Source organism: Rhincodon typus, chromosome 8, assembly GCF_021869965.1.
Source record: "Rhincodon typus isolate 14 chromosome 8, sRhiTyp1.1, whole genome shotgun sequence".
Lineage (NCBI taxonomy): Eukaryota > Metazoa > Chordata > Chondrichthyes > Orectolobiformes > Rhincodontidae > Rhincodon > Rhincodon typus.
In genome coordinates, this window is record NC_063339.1 from 74,782,212 (window position 1) to 74,803,653 (window position 21,442).

The following is a 21,442-nucleotide window of genomic DNA, read 5'->3' on the forward strand; positions in this document are numbered from 1 at the left end:
CAGTGAGGGGTGTGGGGTATATCGGTGTTACAGTGAGGGGTGTGGGGAATATCGGTGTTATAGTAAGGGGTGTGGGGTATATCGGTGTTACAGTGAGGGGTGTGGGGAATATTGGTGTTATAGTAAGGGGTGTGGGGTATATGGTGTTACAGTGAGGGGTGGGGTGTATATCAGTGTTACAGTGAGGGGTGTGGGGTATATCAGTGTTACAGTGAGGAGTGTGGGGTACATCGGTGTTACAGTGAGGGGTGTGGGGTATTTCGGTGTTACAGTGAGGGGTGTGGGGTGTATCAGTGTTACAGTGAGAGGTGTGAGGTATATCAGTGTTACAGTGAGGGGTGTGGGCTTTATTGGTGTTACAGTGAGGGGTGTTGGGTATATCGGTGAAGGTGTTAAGATTAATGATAGGTTATAGCAAATGTCCCAGATTCTACAGGGTTGATCCTGACAGTGGACAAAGTTGTCTCACCTTCACAGTGCCCTGCAGACAGTGTTCCAAATCCTTTCCAGAAGGATCATCAGTAAAGAGTGCGAATCCCGAATGTAGTGGCTTTCTCATCCCTATTTCCTGGTTGAGTGTGTGCAAGAACTCCTCGACTGTGGTGGAACCATCAAAGCCCACAACCTGAATAAATATGAAGGGGAAGGAAATAGAGCAGGAGGTGGTTTAAAGTTCTCCCCTATGTCTAAAAGCTTGCATTGTAGACTTGGGCCAAAAATCTGGGCACAAATCATTTCTCAATTTGGACTGGGTTACTCACCGGCCATCTAACTGCCAACTATAGGAAGAGCAAAGTTTTGAGTAGCTCCAAGAATATCCAACCCTTTATCATGAGGAGAACATACAAATGAGAATTCAATGGTCATCTCATCTAAATTCATGCTAACATCCAGCGAATTGGAATCATGGCTATACAGTTGTACAGCATGGAAACAGACCCTTCAGTCCAACTCATCCATGCTGACCAGGTTTCCCAAACTAAAACGGTCCCACTTGCCTGTGTTTGGCCCACATCCCTCTAAACTCGCCCCACACCGCTCCCTTCCCGCTTGCCTGGATGAGCGCAGCTCCAACAAAACGGGGATTCCTTGGGAACAGTTATAAAGATCAAGGACGCCGACAATCCATCACTAACCTGGTAAGTACCATTCATGAAATGGACTGGTATGCTGAAAGGGAGTGAGTGGTGGTAGGGATTTCGCAGGAGGATCGACATTATCTCCATCCGGGATGGCTTGGCTTCCCGGTCCCCATTCCTCAGTGTCCGCTCCACCGACCTCTGGCAGTAGATGGAATATTTACCTATCTCAGTCCTGCGACGGGGCAGAAAAGAAAGGAGGTATTGGATTACTCAATGCTCAATGGGCCTCGGACCCTTTCTCTGCCAATAACTGCATGCTGCAATAACACGCTGACATCCTGCGCTGATGACCCTCGGGAGAATGCTCCACGCAGGGATATATGAGACCGAGATTTATGTGTAAATCTAGCAGATAGCTGATCTAAGATAACAAGGTGTACAGCTGGATGAACACAGCAGGCCAAGCAGCATCAGAGGAGCAGGAAGGCTGACGTTTCGGGCCTAGACCCTCCTTCAGAAATGGGGGAGGGGCAGGGGGTTCTGATCTGCTTGTTCTTGCATGTGAGTGTTTCTGACAAGATTGGAACTTGTTAGCCATCTCTGCTCTGACGAGGTAGAGTTGGACCTCCTTCTTAGAGAGCATGAACAGCACAGAAACAGGCCATTCAGCTTATCCTGGCCTTTATACTAGACACAGACTTTGAACCACGAATTTTAGTGGTAGTTCGATACAATTGACTGGCATTCCCAGCTACTATGAAGGTGATTAAAAGTCAATCACAATGGCATGGAACAGGAGACATAAATAACGATGTCTATTACTCAAGGTTTGTATCGGTCATTCAGTAAGATAACCACTACGCTGCTATACCCTGCAGAATACAAACAGCTACCTGACGAATGGTGAACATGAGCTCGGTCTTCTTGATGCGTGTGTGCTTTATTCCAAGTATAATTTCTTCTCAAAACCCTCTCACATTTATCCCTCATTGCCCAGAGGGCAGCTGAGAGTCAGCCACATTGCTGTGGGTCTGGAGTCACATGTAGGCCAGACCAGGTAAGGATGGCAGTTTCCTTCCCTTAAGGGCATTAGTGAACCAGATGGGCTTTTTCGACAATTGACATGGATTTACGGTCATCATTAGATTCTTAAATTCCAGATATTTTCCAACTGAATTCAAATTCCACCATCTGCCGTGGCAGGATTCGAACCCATGTCCCCAGAACATTTTCTGGGTCTCCAGATTAATAGTCCAGCAATAATACCACTAGGCCATCGCCTCCCTTAACTAAGTGTACGGTTCACCTGGGAAGGCTTGATTGAGAGTGAAACATGGTAAGGAGTTCCAAAACTCAGCCGGGCCCATCAGTAATATTGGTTACCGTTTTGGGAGAGAGATTAAGGAGCTAACCAACGTATCCCGTCTGAAAATAGTGCAATGGCTGTTGTGTTAGAACTATCAGGCCCTGAGACTACAACAAGTCAGCCATGAAGTTGGCTTGCAGATGCAGCAGGTAATTAAGAAGGCAAATGGAATATTGTCCTTCATTGCTGGAGGGATAGAGTTTAAAAACAGGGAGGTTATGCTGCAGCTGTATTGCTTGCTGGTGAGGCCACACCTGGAGTACCATGTACAGTTCTGGTCTCCTTACTTGAGAAAGGATGTACTGGCACTGGAGGGGGTGCAGACAGGTTCTCTAGATTGATTCCAGAATCGAGAGAACAGACTGAGTAAACTGGGCCTATACTCATTGAAATTTAGAAGAATAAAGTGAGATTTTATCGAAACATATAAAATTATGAAGGGATTAGATAAGAGAGAAGCAGGGAGGTTGTTTCCACTGGTGGGTGAAACTAAAACAAGGGGGTATAGCCTCAAAATAAAGGGGAGCAGGTTTAGGACTGAGTTAAGAAGGATTGTGAATCTGTGGTCCCTGCCTGGTGAAGCAGTTGAGGCTTCCTCATTGAATGTTTTTAAGGCAAATGTAGATTTTTGGACAGTAAAGGAATAAAGGTTTATGGTGAATGGGTGGGTAAGTGGAGCTGAGTCCACGATAAGATCAGCCGTGATCTTGTTGCATGATGAAGCAGGCTCGAGGGACCAGATGCCTACTCCTGCTCCTGGTTCTTATGTTCTTAACGTTTGGTCGTGCAGCGTTGTGGAAAAGGTCTTTCCTCACTGGTAATTTGGTACGGCTGATCGAAGGACAAAAACCGGAGAGAGCAGTACTTTTAAAAGGACTGGGAAGATATGCCATCCTATAGACGATGGAATGAAAAAGACCCAAACAGCAGATGCTGGTCAATTCCAGTGCAGCTGGAAATGGTCACTCGGTGTTCCATTTGCACACACATCATGTCATATAGCTTAACTCTAATGTACAATGATGCCCCTTACCTGGGATCAGCATGGCGTTGCAGGTGAAGCTTCAGATACCACAGGAAGTGATGCTGGGGAAGGAAAAGAGCAACGCAGAGAGCCAGGAGTTGCCAGCACTGCAGGGAGAGTAAAAAGTTAAAAGTTTTCACTTCATCTTTTAAATGATCAATACTGGTTCAGGTGATGTGTATTTAATGGTTACACACGAAGACACTTACAGCAGAGATAGAGGTCACATGATTATAGCAAGCACAAACGCATCTCCCCCCTTTCTCATAAAATTAACAAAATTGCATAAACAGAACTTTGCATTCACAAATTACCCGTCATACACAGCCACAAAGAAAATTATTGTTCATTACATCAAAGAAGCGGTCAACTTTAGTCAGTTGCCTTTTCAGTTTCTGCACGTTATATCCCAAGCCCTTTAAATCATGCAACGATACATGCACACATTGTCATTGGCTGTTTGTTTGGCATCTGCTCATTTCTAGGGTGATGTTCCTTCTCCAGGAGTGTCATTCACATGGCAAGTGCTGTCGCTGTGGTAAACATGGTTCTCCACCCATTTCCATTGCTGGGGCTGATGGGCATTCCGTAATCTGTACCAGTTTCACTGGTTGGACCTTGATTCTACAGTCAAAAAGATACACCTGGTCATTCACGTTCACCGCACATGATTGAAGTGATAACTGCTCTACACAGGTTCCGAACTGCTATTTGGGCTGGCTTTGGATGAAAATGTTGAACGTTTGCACTCTGACTGCCTCTTTAATGCTTAGCTCTGGCAATGACTTGGCCAAAGTGAAATCTGGCTGCCATTTCAACTTTTTGCCCGCGTCCTGTGTCCATTACTTCTGGCTTCAGTAGCAGTTTCACGATTGGAAGAATATTTTGGGTGTGGCGTGACTTTCCTCTTTAGACTACTTTCCTCAATTGGTGTTTTCCTCCACTCAAGGATTGCCTTGGACAAGACTGTGCTGGATTTGCTTGATCTCTTTATGGTCTCTCAGCTTTCCATTTGATAGGGGATAGTGTGGATACATATCACAATGTCTGGAATTCTGTCATGACTAAAGTACTGGTAGCTGGTCATGTCACATGGTATAACTCCCAGAGGGTGAGAATAGTGGTTGACAGTGACAAGATAATCAGTTCCTGCAAGCCATAGGTTACTCCCATTACATCCATGGTCAGTTTGGCATGTTGTCTATCGTAAGTGACTCTGAGGTTTGCTGAGCTTGGTATTTATAGAGTCATAGAGATGTACAGTGCGGGAACAGACCTTTCGGTCCAACTCGTCAATGCCAACCAGATATCCTCAATTAATCTAGTGCCATTTGCCAGCATTTGGCCCATATCCCTCTAAACCCTTCCTATTCATGCACCCATCCAGATGCCTTTTAAATGTAATTGTACCAATCTCCGTCTCTTCTTCTGGCAGCTCATTCCAAACTCACACCACTCTCTGTGTGAACAAGTTGCCCCTTAGGTCCCTTTTAAATCTTTCCCCTCTCACCTTAAACCTTTGGCCTCTAGTTTTGGACTCCCCTACCCTGGGGAAAAGACCTTGCCTATTCACCCTATCTATGCCCCTCATGATTTTATAAACCTCCATAAGGTCACCCCTCGACCTCTGAAACTCCAGGGAAAATAGCCCCAGCCTATTCAGCCTTTCCCTGCAGCTCAAACCCTCCAACCCTGGCAACATCCTTGTAAATCTTTTCTGAACCCTTCCAAGTTTAACAACATCTTTCCTAAAGCAGGGAGACCAGAATTGAACGCAGTATTCCAAACATGGCTAAACCAACATCCTGTACAGCCGCAAATTACCTCCCAACTCCTATACTCAATGCACTGACCAATGAAGGCAAGTGTACCAAACACCTTCTTCACTATCCTGTCGACCTGGGACTTCACCTTGATAGAAGCACTGGACTGGCTGATATGGTCCTTGATCTATTGCTCTAGTTTTGTCAGTATAGCACTTCTCTTGTCTTCCTCAGTCTCAACTTAATTCCTTCATGACTTGCACAGATGCACTTAAGCATCTCTTTGTCTCATCTGTTTAGGGATAACAACTCAATTCGTTTTCTACAAGATGCATCTTGGGCTATCACTTCATCTCTGCCCTAAACTCTGTGATAAGCAATACGTGTGTTCTTGATGCTTTCAGGCCATTCTTTCATCACTACTTCCGGCAGCGTGGCATCATGTTGCACTGTCTGCTTGATTTGAGAGAGCCAGTCATCGTTCAGATTCTACGTTGCTGCTGAATTGATGGCTTATGTAACGTACAGCTATTGCTTTTACTTTGCTCTGGGAGATGTCACACTCTCTCGTAGTGAACAAAACTTTTACCAGAGGGAGTGCTACTCTCAACAGCATGACAGCAACGTACATTTGTTTTGCTTGCTTTTCTGTTAACGTCCAGAGGAAAACAAAGTTGCATTCTTTGCAGACACTTGGAACAGATAGAGGTGGCTTAAGGAAAACGCTTTGGAGTGGCTTACTGCTGTCAGTTTGTCTCTCCCAGATGAGTATTGTTCAAAATGCTCGCAAGCAAAGACAATAGCCAGGCGCTCTTTTGTTATCTGAGCTCCACCTCTGCTACACCTCTCGTCTTGTTAGGACTTGGGCAAAACCTTTCTGCTATGAGTACAGGACCTGTGTACTCGACTTCAGGCATCTGACTCAACTGGACTCACCACATAAACACAGTGGCTACAAGAGCAGGCCAGAAGCTAGAAATACTGCGGCGAGTAACTCACCTCCTGACTCCCGAAAGCCTGTCCCCAGACTATACAGAACAAGTCAGGAGTGTGATGGAATATTACCCACTTGCCTGGATGGGTGCAGCCCCAACAACACTCGGGAAGCTTGACACCATCCAGGACAAAGCTGCCCACTTGATTGGCACCACATCCACAAACATCCACTCCCTCCATCACCGACACTCAGTACTAGCAGTGTGTATTATCTACAAGATGCACTGCAGAGATTCACCAAAGATCCTCAGACAGCACCTTCCAGACCCACGACCACTTCCATCTAGAAGGACAAGGGCAGCAGATATACGTGAACACCACCGCCTTCAAGTTCCCCTCCAAGCCACTCACCATCCTGACTTGGAAACATATCACCGTTCCTTCACTGTCGCTGGGTCAAAATCCTGGAATTCCCTCCCTAATGGCATTGTGGGTCAACCCACAGCAGGTGGATTGCAGCGGTTCAAGAAGGCAGCTCACCACCACCTTCTCAAGGGGCAACCAGGGAATGAGCAATAAACGCTGGGCCCGGCCAGCAACACCCACATCCCACAGATGAATAAGGAAACCTTTCTCTTGTTGAGCTCGGGTTCATTCAGCAAGTTCTCTCTAGCCTCACACGAGATTCTGATCATAGTCTGTGATGGCTTCTTTCATTGTGTTTCCACATCCATAGGCCAGCAGATCATGTACAATAGCCTCCACTCTAGGAAGATCCCCAACTACCTGCTACAGTCGGCGATGATGCTGTCCTGGAGCATGGAAATGCCAAAAGGCATCCGCAGTCACCTAGATCGCCCGCATGGTATCCATAATGCAGTTAGATTACTGCTGCTTTCATCGAGCTTCAACTTAAATGTTAAAAGAGAGAACTGTCTATTGCGCCAAATAGGGATTAATCCCCCAACTGTCAGACAGGAATGCCATGCAGGAATGACAATTTGCGAGCCCAATGTCCACGTTCTGACTGAACCTTGAAATATTCCGTTAAGTGCTGGTTACCTGGATGAGGGAGAAGTTATGAGGCTGCCTGTGGCTGGTCTGTTTAATGAACTGGCAGTAGATCTCATTCTGCAGTTCCGTGTGAGTCAGGCAAACCTGCAGTGCATTCTGCGCCAGCGACACATGGTAGTCAATCGAAGGTGCCTCAACCAGCACATTGATGAACAGTTGGCATGACTGTGGGGACAGAATACAACAAGCCAAAATCAGTAATATAGCAGGTTGTCTGCACCAACTAGGGACACCCATAAAGTGGCAAGAGGCTTGGTAAGGGAGGTGGGTTGACATAGAATTCCACAGAATACACAGCAGAGGAAAAAGACTAGCCTGCCCAACTATTTAATGCTGGTGTTCATAGTCTGCACAGCCACCCTCTTTATCTAACCCCATCAGCTGTGTTCATCCAGCTCTGCACCTTGTTGTCTCGGATTCTCCAGCATCTGCAGTTCCTACTATCTCTGATTCAAGCATATCCTTCTCCTCCTTTCTTCCTCTAAATGCCATGACCTCACTAATCCATGTGGAGCAAGTTCCATGTTCTCATCATTTTCTGAGTAAAGAGGTTTCTCCCGGCTTCTTGCAGACACACACACCCTCTCACACTCTCACACGCTCCCACACACACGCTCTCTCACACACACGCTCTCACACACACACTCTCACACACACACACATACACACACACACACGCTCACACACACACACAGACAATTACACACCATCACACACACACAATTACACTCTGAGTAAAGAGGTTTCTCCCGACTTCTTGCAGACACATACACAGGCAATTTCACACACACGTGCACACACACAGACAATTACACGCAGACACACACACAATTACACACACGCGCGCGCACACACACACACACAGACAATTACATACACACAGACAATTACACACGTGCGCCCACACACACAATTACACACACACGCGCACACACAATTACACACACACACAGACAATTACACACACAATTACACACAGACAAGTATACACACACACAATTAGACACACACACACGTGCTCTCACACACACACACACTCTCACACACACAATTACACACACTCACACACACAATTACACTCTGAGTAAAAAGGTTTCTCCCGACTTCTTGTAGACACACACACACGCAATTTCACACACACGCGCCCACACACACGATTACACACACGCACACACACACACAATTACACACACACACACACAATTTTACACACACACAATTACACACACACACACACAATTACACACACGCACAATTTTACACACACACAATTACACACACACACGTGCGTGTGCGCGCACGCTCACTGCCTGCCTTTTCGAATCCCATCAAAAGTGAGAGAAATCTTAAAGGAGGAGAGTGGGGTGGAGGGGTGGGTAGGGGGTGCAAACACCATGTGACAGAAAAAAAAGATCCCAGCATTTAGGGCCCAGATGCATAAGGCAAAGGTGAGGTGAGGGGAGTGATTGTGAGGTGGACAAGAGAAGCAGAAAGGCTGAAGCTGGAGGAATTAACTGTTGTACCAGTGGAGGAATTCAAAAGAACTAGGGAGATATTCACTTTGAAAGGATTTGAGTACAGGGGCGAGGATTTTAAATTGGATGCTGCTTGGGCACTGAAAGCCATTATAGGTCAGTAAGGACAGGTGTGATGGAATCATAGAATCCCTACAGTGTGGAAGCAGGCTGTTCAGCCCATCAAGTCCACACCAACCCTCCAAAGAGCATCCCACCTAGACCCTACGCCATCCCTGTAACCCTGCATTTCCCATGGCTAATCCACCTAGCCTGCACATCCATGAACACTATGGGCAATTTAGCATGGCCAATCTACCTAACCTGCACATCTTTGGACTGTGGCAGGAAACTGGAGCTTCCAGAGGAAACCCACGCAGACACGGGGAGAATGTGCAAACTCTATACACAGACAGTTGCACGAGTGTGGAAACGAATGCAGGCCCACGATGAGGTGAACAGGATAATTACAAAGGACAGAATCACAATAAGGCAAGTAATATTTTTACACAGGAAACAACCATATTAATGTGTAACACTGAGTAAGCAAATCCTCCGCACAAAGAAATCACACTAACTGATCACATCCGCACTTGAGTCCGTACCAAAGAGGGGGTGCGAGTACTTTTTTTACCTTGAACAGCTTGAGTGCTTCAGTCTGCAGAGCATCTGAAGGGAGTGTGGTGAGGGCATTCACAATACCATCCTTGCTGCAGCAGAGCACAGGGTGCTTCCACATCAGTGAGTCTAGGTGTAGAAAGGCATGTCATAGCTGTCACAAGGCCATCAACGTGTATCTCAGCACCCACAAGACATAGAACTCCCAAAGTGAAAAAACCTCTACAAGTGAAAAGCAGAATTGCTGGTAAACTCTGCTGTCGTTCAACAATCGCATTTGTTGTCTTTGGCTGCACAAACCCTCCCTTCCCTGACCCCCTTGCGGTGCTCTCTTGTGATATTGGCACAAGTTTTTAACTTGCCCCAGACCCCTCGACCATCCCTTCCACACAGAATGCACTTCAATACGACGGGAAGACTGTTGGTACTCTGAGTTCTGGATCGTCGGCCAGAAACGCTGACTTTCCTGCTCCCCGGATGCTGTCTGACCTGCTGCACTTTTCCAGCTTTATATTCATCGACTCAAGCTTCCAGCATCTGCAGCCCTTACTGTCTCCACCAGAGAAATGAGTTACATAAGGAAACTCCAACCAGCTAAGCTCCACTTTGCTGTTTTGGTCAAGACTTACCCAAAATTAAACCGATTGTGCAGAGAATACCAACACCATTCAAATTCCACATTGTCAACACATCCGTGTCATAAGTTTATTGCCTGTAATTAAGGAAGTGGATCGTGTGGCTTCCGTTCTCAGGATTATCTCCCAAGATCTTTGGCACCAAACAATAGGGACGTCCTTCAATCAGCCTCAGCATCCTACAGATACGGCCCTACACTCTTATCGAAGCCCTTCGATCGACGTAGACGCAGGAGCAAGCAGGGCTGGCATGATCTCAATGATGGAATTGAATGGATCAAGGGCTGAATAGCCTTTTCCTGTTTCCTGTTATATTCATAGAATCCCTACAGTGCGGATAGAGACTATTCAGCCCATTGAGTCTGCACGTACCCTCTGAAGAGCATCTCATCCTATCCCCATAATCCCACATTTACCATAGTTAACCCACCCTAGCCTGCACATCCCTGGACTGTGGGAGGAAACCGGAGCACCCAGAGGAAACTCACGCAGACGCAGGGAAGAACGTGCAAACTCCACACAGACAGTTGCCCGAGGGTGGAATCAAACCCGTGTCCCTGGCGCTGTGAGGCAGCAGTGCTAACCACTGAGCGACCGTGCCACCCTATTCCGAACACCTAAAGTTAGCACTAGGGCACAGTGCGACCCAACACAGGGTGTGTGAGGCTCACACACAGACACTTGGCTCCCTCTACATTGCATCGGATTGACAGCAGAGCAACTGGCCATTCAGCCATTGCCATGACCCACCTTACTTCAACCTATCAGTGTGTCCCTTCTATTCAGTACCTTCTAACGCAACTATTGAGCTTCCTGCATAGCAAATTGAAACTATTTGCCTGTGAGAGCTAGTTTCACTTTGGAGAGCTCACCTCAATTCTCATTTGCTTTACAGTGAAGATCCCTATGACCCCCAATCTAAAAAGCCACCACAAGTCTCCCCAGATCCGACCCTATTGAATCGCTTCAGAACTTTAAAAGTCCCAATGCGATGGATGTACATTGGACTGTCAACTAACTAAACCCCAGTCACACCATTCATTCAATTTACACCACACAAAGAGATCCCTCCGGTTTCACACTCACTTGGCTCCCCATCGATATCCAGCAGTTTTCCGATGAGCTGCTCGTACTCTGTTCCCACTTTCGACTGGCTGCTCCCAGCTGCCACAGTCAAGTGGTAGAGCCAGGTGTCCTGTGAGGGGGAAGACAGCGGGCAGGTGAGTGATTTTGTATCTCAAAAATATACTTTATTCGTGCAAGTCTTTCTGTACACACATAGTCGCATGGGCAGTTCCCAAGGCATTACTTACATGTACAAAACTATGTTTACATGCATTTGAGGCACCAGGAGGGTCCGATATCTGAACGGGACCCCCATTTACTTTCAGCAGGAAGATCTCAGACCGTGGTCTTTCCCCATTGCACTTTGGCAGCAGCTGCCCCAAGCTTTAGTGCGTCCCTCAGCACGCAGTCCTGGACCTTGGAATGTGCCGATCTGCAACACTCGGCCGAGGTCAACTCCTTCCTCTGGAAGACCAACAAGTTCCGGGCAGAGCAAAGATCATCTTTCACCGAGTTGATGGTCCTCCATGTACAGTTGATGTTTGTCTCGGTGTGTGTCCCGGGAGAACAGCCTGTACAGCACAGAGTCCTGCGACACAGAGCTGCTCAGGACGAACCTCGACACAAACCACCACATCTCTCTCCAGGTTCCTTTGCAAAGGCACATTCCAGCAGGAGATGTGTGACAGTCCCTACCCGGTTCCCCCCGCCCCCAGCAACTGCTTCAGGGGCAGAGTGAGGTGGCGCAGAGAGTCCAGGCACATGAAGGATCTGATGGTCAGTACCCTTCTCATTGCCAGCCAAGCGTTGCCTTGGTGATTGTTGGGAAAGTTTCTGGCGAAGAGGCGTTCTGCCCAAATGGCTTTGACAGTCTGCTCAGGGAACAACCTGAGGATCCACCCTCTCCTTTTCCCCGAGGACGCTACGTGCTGACCATCTCCTGGCGAACTTGTGGTCAGAAGTGCTTTTCTTTGCAAATTTCTCTACGAAAGCTGGGGAAAGCCCCAGGAGACATGGTTCAGAGGCTGAGTGTGAGAGAGAGAGAGAGAGACACGGAGCAACAGAGGTTGAGGGAGTTGGAGTAGTGCGTTAGCGATGGAGTAGGTCTGTTAAGCCAGAGCTCATCCACTCTGTCCATTTCTTATATTCCCTCTTCCCTTGATTTTTATTTTCCTTTCTCTTTCATTTTTTTCCCTCCCTCTACTTAACTCCATTCCCTGGACGTCATCGGTGGAGGAGATTTGAGCCAGTGTGGGCTCGATGATGGACTCTCAGCCTCGAGGTCAAGCCCAATGCAGTCTCCCTGCTTCAGCAGGGCTGTGATGCTGAAATTAATTTCTTCATTTTTCTAATTTACACCTAAGATTTTGTACCTAGGTGTCTTTGTGAGGTTGTTGATTTGCCCGCCAAGCTGGCTTGTTTGTGTTCAGATGATAGACCCAACACCGCAGCGAGGTAACAGGATCACAGCGACTGATGAATGCAGGGCAGATAACCAAGACAGACTTCATGAGAATGAAACCAGACGGCACAAACACCTCCCCACTTCTATGGACTGCCTAAAGTACATAAACCAGCCATCTCGCTCAGACCCATTGTCTCCCTACCAGGCACACCTTCACACAAACTGGCCAAGGACCTACAACAGAGACTGAAACACCTGGTAGATGGATCACCTCATTCTATCCAACGTTTGAACGAGAACAAGCCAGCTCGGCAAGCAAGTCAACAACCTCAGCCACGACCCGAGCTATAGATCTTTGCCAAAACTTTAAGGTATCTTTGCACCCAAGACGGTGCCGGAAATTTGCGACATTGTGAACTTCTCACTGTACTCCTGTATTCCTGTGCTTGAGTACACGTGACAACAAAACCTAATTCTAATTCCAATTCTGTAGGGTTGTGGTTATGTTACTGGACTGAATAACAAAGGGCTCAAATCTTACCCATCATCGTTATGAAATCTGAAATCAATTTAAAATCTCAGAAATCTTTTTTCTTAATAAAAAGCTGATATCTGTAAAAGACAGCACAAAGCCCCACCTTACACTGCAAATTCAAGGATATGGGACCCTCCCAGTGCCTCAAATGTATGTAAATATGGTCCAGTATAAGTAGGAAATGCCTTTGGGTTTGTTTGCTGGATAGAGTCAAACTCCAATATTTGTTTCTGCATATACTTCTGTACAGAGCTGAGCTGCTTTACTGACTGTGCATGTACATACAGATATTTTACTAATAAAGTATATTTTTGGAATAAAAAAAACAGTAAATGAATCTGTTCTCTGCACTGGTGCTGCCTGATTAACATCAGAAATCAGAGCTCGGAGAGTCAGGGAGGAGGATGAGGGTTAGAGATGTGGGTGGGCAAGGGTCGGGGGACAGATACCACTCAGACGTGAGGAGAGGAGAAGGTGGGGGACAGGCCAGGGGACAGATGGCAGTCAGACATGAGGCAGGAGAGGGTGGGGGACAGGCCAGGGGACAGATGGCAGTCAGACATGAGGCAGGAGAGGGTAGGGGACAGGTCCAGAAATACAATGGTGACCAGAGCCTGACCAATCAGGGCCGTGCAGATGACAAAGTTACGCCTGGCAGAGCGGTAGAGTCAGGGGAGGACTGTCCTCCTTTAGAAGAAAGCAGCGGCTGTTCTGCACTGAAGGCTTCACCAACCACTGGACCCTTTTTTTTGGCCAAGATATACTTGTGATTCATAAAAATAAAACCTTAAAGGACATCCCAAAGTACAACTATTTTCCTTTGAGCATGTCGCACTCCAAAGTGCCCCAATCCGATGCAATACCATAAGACCGTAAGATATAGGAACAGAATTAGGCCATTCAGCCCATCTGGTCTGCTCTGCTATTTGATCATGGTTTGATGTTTTTCTCAACCCCATTCTCCTGCCTTCTCCCTGTAACCCTTGATCCCCTTACCCATCAAGAACCTATCTATCTCTGTCTTAAATACACTCAACTGTGGTCACCAGCTGCCATCCTGAAAAAGACCCTTTAATCCCCACCTCTCTGCCTTCTGCCAGTCAGCCCAATCCTCTATCCATCCCAGTACCTTCCCCTAACGCCATGGGCTCTTGTCTTATTTAGCAGCCTCCTGTGCGGCACCTTGGCAAAGTCCTTCTGAAAATCCAAATAGATCACACCCACTGGCTCTCCTCTGTGTAACTTATTCATTACTTCCTCAAAGTATTCTGACAGATTTGTCAGGTATAACCTCCCCTTGATGAAGCTGTGCTGACTCAGCCCTATTTTACCATGCACTTCCAAGTAATCCACAATCTTGTCCTTAATAATGCAGTCTAAAATCTTACCAACGACTGAGGTCAGGTTAACTGGCCTATAGTTTCCTGTCTCATGCCTCCCACCATTCTTAAACAGAGGTGTTACAGTAGCCATTTTCCAGTCCTCTGGGACCCTCCCTGGCTCCAGTGATTCCTGAAAGATCAACATCAATGCCTCAACAACCTCCTGGGGCTGTTTCCTTCAGAAACCTGGTTTATCCACCTTCAGACCTTTCAGCTTCCCCAGCACCTTCTCCCTAGCGATGGCCACTACCCCGACCTCTGTTCCCTGACTCTGTTGAAGTTCTGTTATGCTGCTGGTGTCTTTCACTGTGAAAACTGATGCACACAACTTATTCAGTACCCGTGCCACTTCTTTGTTCCCCATTGCTACTTCTACAGCCCACTCTGATCAGACACATTCCTGGAGAGGTCATCACTTTCAAACACCCCGTAACCTCCCTACCGCCCCACACTCTTTGTCACTGGATCTCCCATCAATCCCCGCCTTTCTGTTGCCAGTTAAATAGTCAACTCTGTAATGTGATTGGATGATGCTTGACACAGTTGTGTTTCCTGCAGCCAATGACTTAATCATTCATTAGCAAATGTCTTCAAAGAGTCTTGAAAAGGTATATTTTTTTTTCCCCTGATTTGCTCACAGCAGAGATTAGTCTTTAATTCATGAAGACTGCTGGGAAACCCTGGAGGGATGCCAGCCCTGCAGGAGGCCATAATATAAAAGAGGTCATTTTGCCCATCGAACCTGCTCTGTCCTTCAATAAGATCATGGCTGATCACAACTCCTACTTCCTGACTGGCCTCTATCCTCTTTAACTCCCACACAGATACAACTCTGTCTTCTTTAATTCAAAGGCCCATGCTCCACTCCATTTTGGAGAAGAGAATTCCACCGACTAATATCAGAGGCAAGAACTCTTCATCTCTGTACTAAAATGGAGACCTCTTACTTATAAGCTTTGCTCCCTATTTCTTGTCTCCCCAACAGCAGAGGGCAACCTCCCAGTTTCTACACTATCGAGGCCCCCCCTCAGGATCTTGCATGTGTCAAAAATCTCACCCCTGATTTGTCTAAACGCCAATGGGCAACGGCCTAACCTCTTCAACCTTTCTTCATAAGACCAGTCCTTTGTCCCAGGAATGAGTTGAGTTGATCCACCTCTGAAGTGCCTCTAATGCAATTATAGCCTTTCGAAATGAGACCAAAACTGTGGACAGGTCTCCAGCTGTGGTCTCTTCCAGGACCAGTAGAGCGGCAGTGAAACATGCCTGATTTTGAATTCCTTGCAATAAACCTAGCCTTCCTAAACACTTGCTGTACCTGCAGACTAACATTTTGCCATTCATGAACCAGGCCACCCAGATCCCTCCGTACCTCCGAGTCCTGCAATCTCTCTCTTTTTAAGAATAGAATAGAATAGAATCCCTACAGTGTGGCAACAGACCCTTCGGTCCAACCAGCCCATGTTGACCATAATGCCAATTTAAACTAGTCTCACCAGCCTGCGCTTGGCCCACATCCCTCCAAATATTTCTTATTCATGTACTTATCCAAATGTCTTTTCAACATTGTAACTGCACCCACATCCACTACTTCCTCTGGCAGTTCATTCAACACACAAAAAACTGCATTAAAAAATTGCCCCCTTGTCTATTTTAAATCTTTCTCCTCTCACCTTAAAAATATGCCCCCTAGTCTTGAAATCCCCCACCCTAGGGAAAAGACACCTGCCATTCACCCTATCCACGCCCTTCATTATTTTATAAACCTCTGTAAGGTCACCCTTCAGCCTCCTACACTGCAGTGAAAGAAGTCCCAGCCTATCCAGCCTATTTTTATATCTCAAACACTCCATTCCCAGCAACATCCTGGTAAATCTTTTGCGAACCCTCTTCAGCTTGATAATATCCTTCCTATATAACAGGGTGGCCACAGCTGAATACAATACTTCAGAAGAGGCCTCACCAAAGTCCTGTACAACCTTGACAAGATGTCCCAACTCCTACACTCAAAGATCTGAGCTGATTTGAACTTCATTCTGCCTACTCCCCCAGCACGTCGCTCACCTTTTCCTGTTTAGTCCCAATCAGGAGGTAAGTCGGACTTTGATCCTTTGGATGGATGACCACAGTGAAATGTGAGGACAGGAACCCCCGGCCTCCTGCCTCGTAATCCTCATCTGAGTCGCAGGAACGGTCCACCTCTCCGATTTTAGCTTCTCGGACTTTCAGGTGGCCCAGAGGAAACTGAAAAAGCCAAATAAAGAGTTAAACCACTTGGCTAACCAGCCTCTTACATTAAACCAGCCCAGCAAGAAGTCACCCAGCTCACATTTATGGCTGGTCCATCGTCTCAACATAGGCTCAGTAGGCCTCCTGCTGGATTGTCACTGCCGTTCTCCTTAGGCCCACCACTGGTAGATGTAACTCCCACGGACCTTTCAGGTGGTTGGCCATTTTTAACCTGTATGTGAGGGTTTTTTTTGGCCATTTCATCACATTCTGGTTGGACCCTGGACCATTAGCACGTTTTTTTTACCAGCAAATACACCCAAAAAGGCCACAGAAAGGTAATACTGTTCCCCAGATCTCACTTCTTCCCCTGGAGCAAACTTTCTTCAACCTTAACATCGGAGGAAATGTTCTCGAGTATCTGAGTTGAAGTAGTTATGACACCAATGCACCAAATTAAGTGGGTTTTTGGGACATAAGAAACAACAAAACTAAACTGTTATTTGATGACAACAGGCTATGTACAACTACAGTTTACAACATAGGATGAGGTCATATGGCCAATTGTATTTGTCTTGGTTTGTGGCTACTGCTGTCTAAAATTAAACTCACTGCCCTGCTTGCTTCCCTCTACTGTTTCATCTTTTGCTCAAATTTTCCTTAAAATGAAATGCGTGGTCAAGGGCTCCATTCTTCAGCTACGCTCTTTCTGATGCAATCCCTTCCAATTTCCCTCTGAAGCAACTCTGAATGACTGACTCCCAAACCAGAGGAAACAGTCATTCCTCCTCCACGCCATCAAAATTCTGCAATCTTCTCTTAAGCTCTCCACTCTCGCAGCACCGAGGACCCGGGTTCAATTCCCCCTCTCAGTCTGTCGTGGCTGTGTGGGTTTCCTCCCACAGTCCCAGAAATGTGCAGGTTGGGTGGACTGGCCGTGCTACATTGGCCACAGTGCCCAGGGATGTGCAGGCTAGATGGGCTAGCCATGGGAAATGCACGGTTATAAGGGAGTGGGTCTGAGTGGAATGCTCTCCGGAGGGTTGGTGTGGAGCTGATGGGCCAAATGGCCTGCTCCAACACTGTAGGGATTCTATGATAAGTTGTAGATTCCAATTTCTGCCAATTCCTGAAAGCATGGGTCCGGATTCCAAACACTGCACCATGTAGTGATATTCTTCAGCTGTCTACATAGAACAAAAATAAGGTACCTGGCTTTCTTCTTACTTGAAGATTTACAGTCAGACTGATACATACAAGACAGTAAACTCCCTGTTGATCAAATAATCACACTGCCTTTAGAGCCCTTCCTGTAATGATTTCCAGAACCACACACAACACTCAACTCCATCCTATTCAATGCTCATCATTGCTCCTTTCCCCTTGTACTCTGGTCCCATTCTTATTAAAACTCAAAACACTTTTGGCCTTCATCTGCCTTCATTCGAGCTTTCAAGGAACTTGTAATTTCAGAGGTGCCCAAGCTGAGGAACCACCGTTTTGAAGGTGTCTAGTAATATTGGTGACAGTGCACACAACGCAGATAAGTGTATCTCCCATATACACACAGTCTGTTCAAACACATGATGTCACACCTCTGCAGCAGCTGGAACTTGAACCTTGACTTTCTGGCCTCGAGATAGGGACGCTGTTTTAATCAAATCCCCGTCTCCCTGGATTGTATTTATTTAAAATCTGCCACGGTTTAGAATACAAGGCTGCAAAGCAACCCCCTCCCCCAGCAATAAAAAAAATACAATTGCAAGTTCTCCTTTTCATTTGACTGTTTAAACGTCAAAAAGAAGATTAAAGATTAATGCAAGTTCTCACATCTGGATTTCCACTTAGCCACATGTTTGCGAACATACTGCTGGTATGTACTGTACTGATATATTCAAGTCATGCTGTACGCACTATGCCAGCTCTGTCGATGGAGCAGATCTCAAATGATACCGCAGTCACTTGCTCCTCAGTCTGTTTGTTGATCCTACCTTGTCATCCTGGTTCCGAAAGTAGTAGAAGACCTTTCCTACAAGGGAGCACCAGACCAGTTTGGAGTAGCCATGCCTCACCTGTAATATACCATCAAGAGAAATGAGTGGGGCGTCTTTCCTTTCTGTTCAGGTTAACAATGGCAGAAGGAAATTAAACTTTGGCCACGCAACAGTCAAACCTTTGATTCATTTTACACTATGTTTCCCACCGGGAGATAAAATGGCCCACGGAAGGCTGCTCCGAGCCACTTATTTGCTTTTGGGCCTCAGATTGAACCCCGAACAGCATTTCTTACTTTCGGCGAGGTTAAAAAGGGATTCAAATCGGGCGGAAATCCCCCCCACCCAAATTTAATGCCCTGGAATGGAACTGAGTTCACGCTCAAGGCAATGCAGCTGCCAGTTCTGTTTAACACTGGAACAAAGTTCAAATAACTTTCCCCTCCCTCCACTCCCTGAGTCACATTGACTTCTTTCTGAAATGTAAACCAGGATGGATATCTGAGTGTTCACTGGTTCGCATCATAAACTGAACAGGTTCTATTAGTCATACCCCAAAATCAGCAGGGCAGGTCGTTTAAGAGACAGTCTCGTGGCATGGTTAATGATGGAACACATATGGAGTAGGGCTTCACCAGCTGTCAAGTTCAGACATGTGGAACCGTGATCTTCAGAAAGTCATTGGTTCCATGTTATTGATGTACCTTGAAATTTTAGTGTGCAAACTTCACTACAACAGTGAAACAAACAGCAGCCGCTCTTAGGGTTTGTCCAGAGATAGCTGGGCCAGTTCAGTGTGCAATAAGAGGCTTCAGCACATCCAGATCAGGAAAAGCTCAATATCTATCAGCAATGTGCATTCATATGGCACTTTTAATCGGACAGTACAAACCTCACCCGTCACTTTGCAGCGAGTATAATCAGACAACAACTGACACTGAGCTGAAGGCATAGCCATAAGGACAGGCGATCAAACACATGATGAAAGAGGTAGGATTTAAGGATCAACTGACAGGAGGAGTCAGATGGAGAGATGCAAGGACTTAGAGAAATCTTGTACAAGGCGACTGTTCTGAAAGAGTTAATGCTGACTTTGCATTCACTACACCCAAACTGATGAAGAAATATAGTGTCTGGTCTGTGTCATGGACCAGACCAGACCCCCTCAAAATGTTTTAAGAGGATAGCCCAGACCCTAACTTTTCCTTATTTGCGGCATTGAGCAAAACACAATTTATTCAAATACAGTAGTTAAAATACCAACAACAGAAGAACTTAGAATAACAACTCTATTGGAAAACTTAACAGAATAATACTGTAACTATTACTAATTAACTTTTCCAATACAGTAAACATCCCATAAACACATCCCTTGGCAAAAAGTCAAAGTCAGAAACAGATTTTCTCACGTGCAATCCAGCAGCAGAGAGAGACAAAAAAAGTCATGTGAGAGCTCAAAGAGAGTAGCAGCCAGGAGACATTTACTGCAGCTTTCAATCCCATTGAGACTCCAACAACAACTGCTTAAAGCTAAACCTTAAAAACAAACTTAAAAAAAGCCTAGAAATCCCGGATCTGAGAGAGCAGGACCACACCCACTCGGGCTGCTTCTTTTGTTCTAGCTTATTTGAAAAAAATCCAAGGCCTCACAAGTTGTTTATCTTCTCACAGACTGCTCAGCGCCTGTCCTCCCATCTCTCTCTTGAAAACAAAACCATGACAAAACCTACCTCTTAAAGCCATAGCATCATCACAACGGAGAAAACAATTCAGCTTGCACAAGGTCCCAATGGTATGACATACCTGGCTCTTGACACTTGTCACTTTGTGTAACCAGTTCATGATCACTGTATATGTTGTTATCCTGCAATAGGCTACACCTTGCCATGTAAGGTAAGTGACTCTTCTGTTAAGTGGTCTACCCTCTACTACTGATAGGTTCTTGGACTTAACAGAGAAAGGAAGATTGATGACAGTGATCTTCCCCAACCACATTGGTTGGTGCCCAGTGCCCAAGATGCCAAGGAGGAGTTCTGGAAGATTGAGCCCAGGCAACCAAAGGTGGAGTGAAAGAAATGAGAAATGTACCAGGTGTCAGCACAGGAGGAATACAGAGTTGGAGGAGGGTTGAATGGCCCGGAGGAGGTTACGGGGATATTAGCTGTGTCCCAACATCCGACAATGTCCTGAGGAGACGTGTGCGCGCACGGACATCAGCTGAGCTTGGATGTGGAGCCTGTTATTCCTGCTCACAGCGGGAAGCAACTGTCTGAGCACACATTGACGGACATGCAGCTAGGTCAGACCTTCATGGTCAACCATAGACCCCACACCCCCAATCCTCCAACACAACGTTGCTGGGGTATGGGGAGGGGAATGCAGCAAGAGGTTTACACATTATTGGAAGGCCTGCCCAAAATGTACTTTGTAATGTCGATTGTCTTTCAAAGTGACGTACACTCAGGATGTTACTGATTAATGGGAGCGTGTCTTAAAGAAACAACAGTGGGGCATTGAGCACAGACACCCAATGTCTCCAGGGACTCTCTGTGCTCAACCGAGCACTTTGCATTGGGGCAACAGTGCAGGCTGGGGCAAACAGTTCCACTGCAAGGACACTGTGTCTCACGGGGAGCATTGATTGAAAACAGACTGTCACCACAAAACACAACTCCAAACAATGAAGCAGCCAGTTGAACATTCTTCCAGGCTGGCATCAGCTCAGACGTCTTAATGAGTGTCACTGGCGCCCTGCTTCTGAACTGGCACCAGCTGAAGAGAGTCCTCACTCGAGAGTTAAACCTGCGAGTGACCCAGTTT

The 21,442-nt window shown here is 46.4% G+C and overlaps 1 protein-coding gene across 1 annotated transcript in view; it reads right to left on the reverse strand.

Annotated features, from left to right (window-relative positions):
* Positions 1–21,442, reverse strand: part of plekhh1 (pleckstrin homology domain containing, family H (with MyTH4 domain) member 1) — a 110,577-nt gene that overhangs the window by 14,853 nt on the left and 74,282 nt on the right. Inside the window, exons 15-22 of the mRNA XM_048599944.1 lie at positions 18,620–18,700; positions 16,464–16,643; positions 11,099–11,207; positions 9,394–9,506; positions 7,234–7,410; positions 3,482–3,579; positions 1,137–1,314; positions 470–625 (exon numbers count right to left, since the gene is read on the reverse strand). Coding sequence (XP_048455901.1) covers positions 470–625; positions 1,137–1,314; positions 3,482–3,579; positions 7,234–7,410; positions 9,394–9,506; positions 11,099–11,207; positions 16,464–16,643; positions 18,620–18,700 — 1,092 coding nt within the window. The remainder of the gene's footprint in view (positions 1–469; positions 626–1,136; positions 1,315–3,481; positions 3,580–7,233; positions 7,411–9,393; positions 9,507–11,098; positions 11,208–16,463; positions 16,644–18,619; positions 18,701–21,442) is intronic.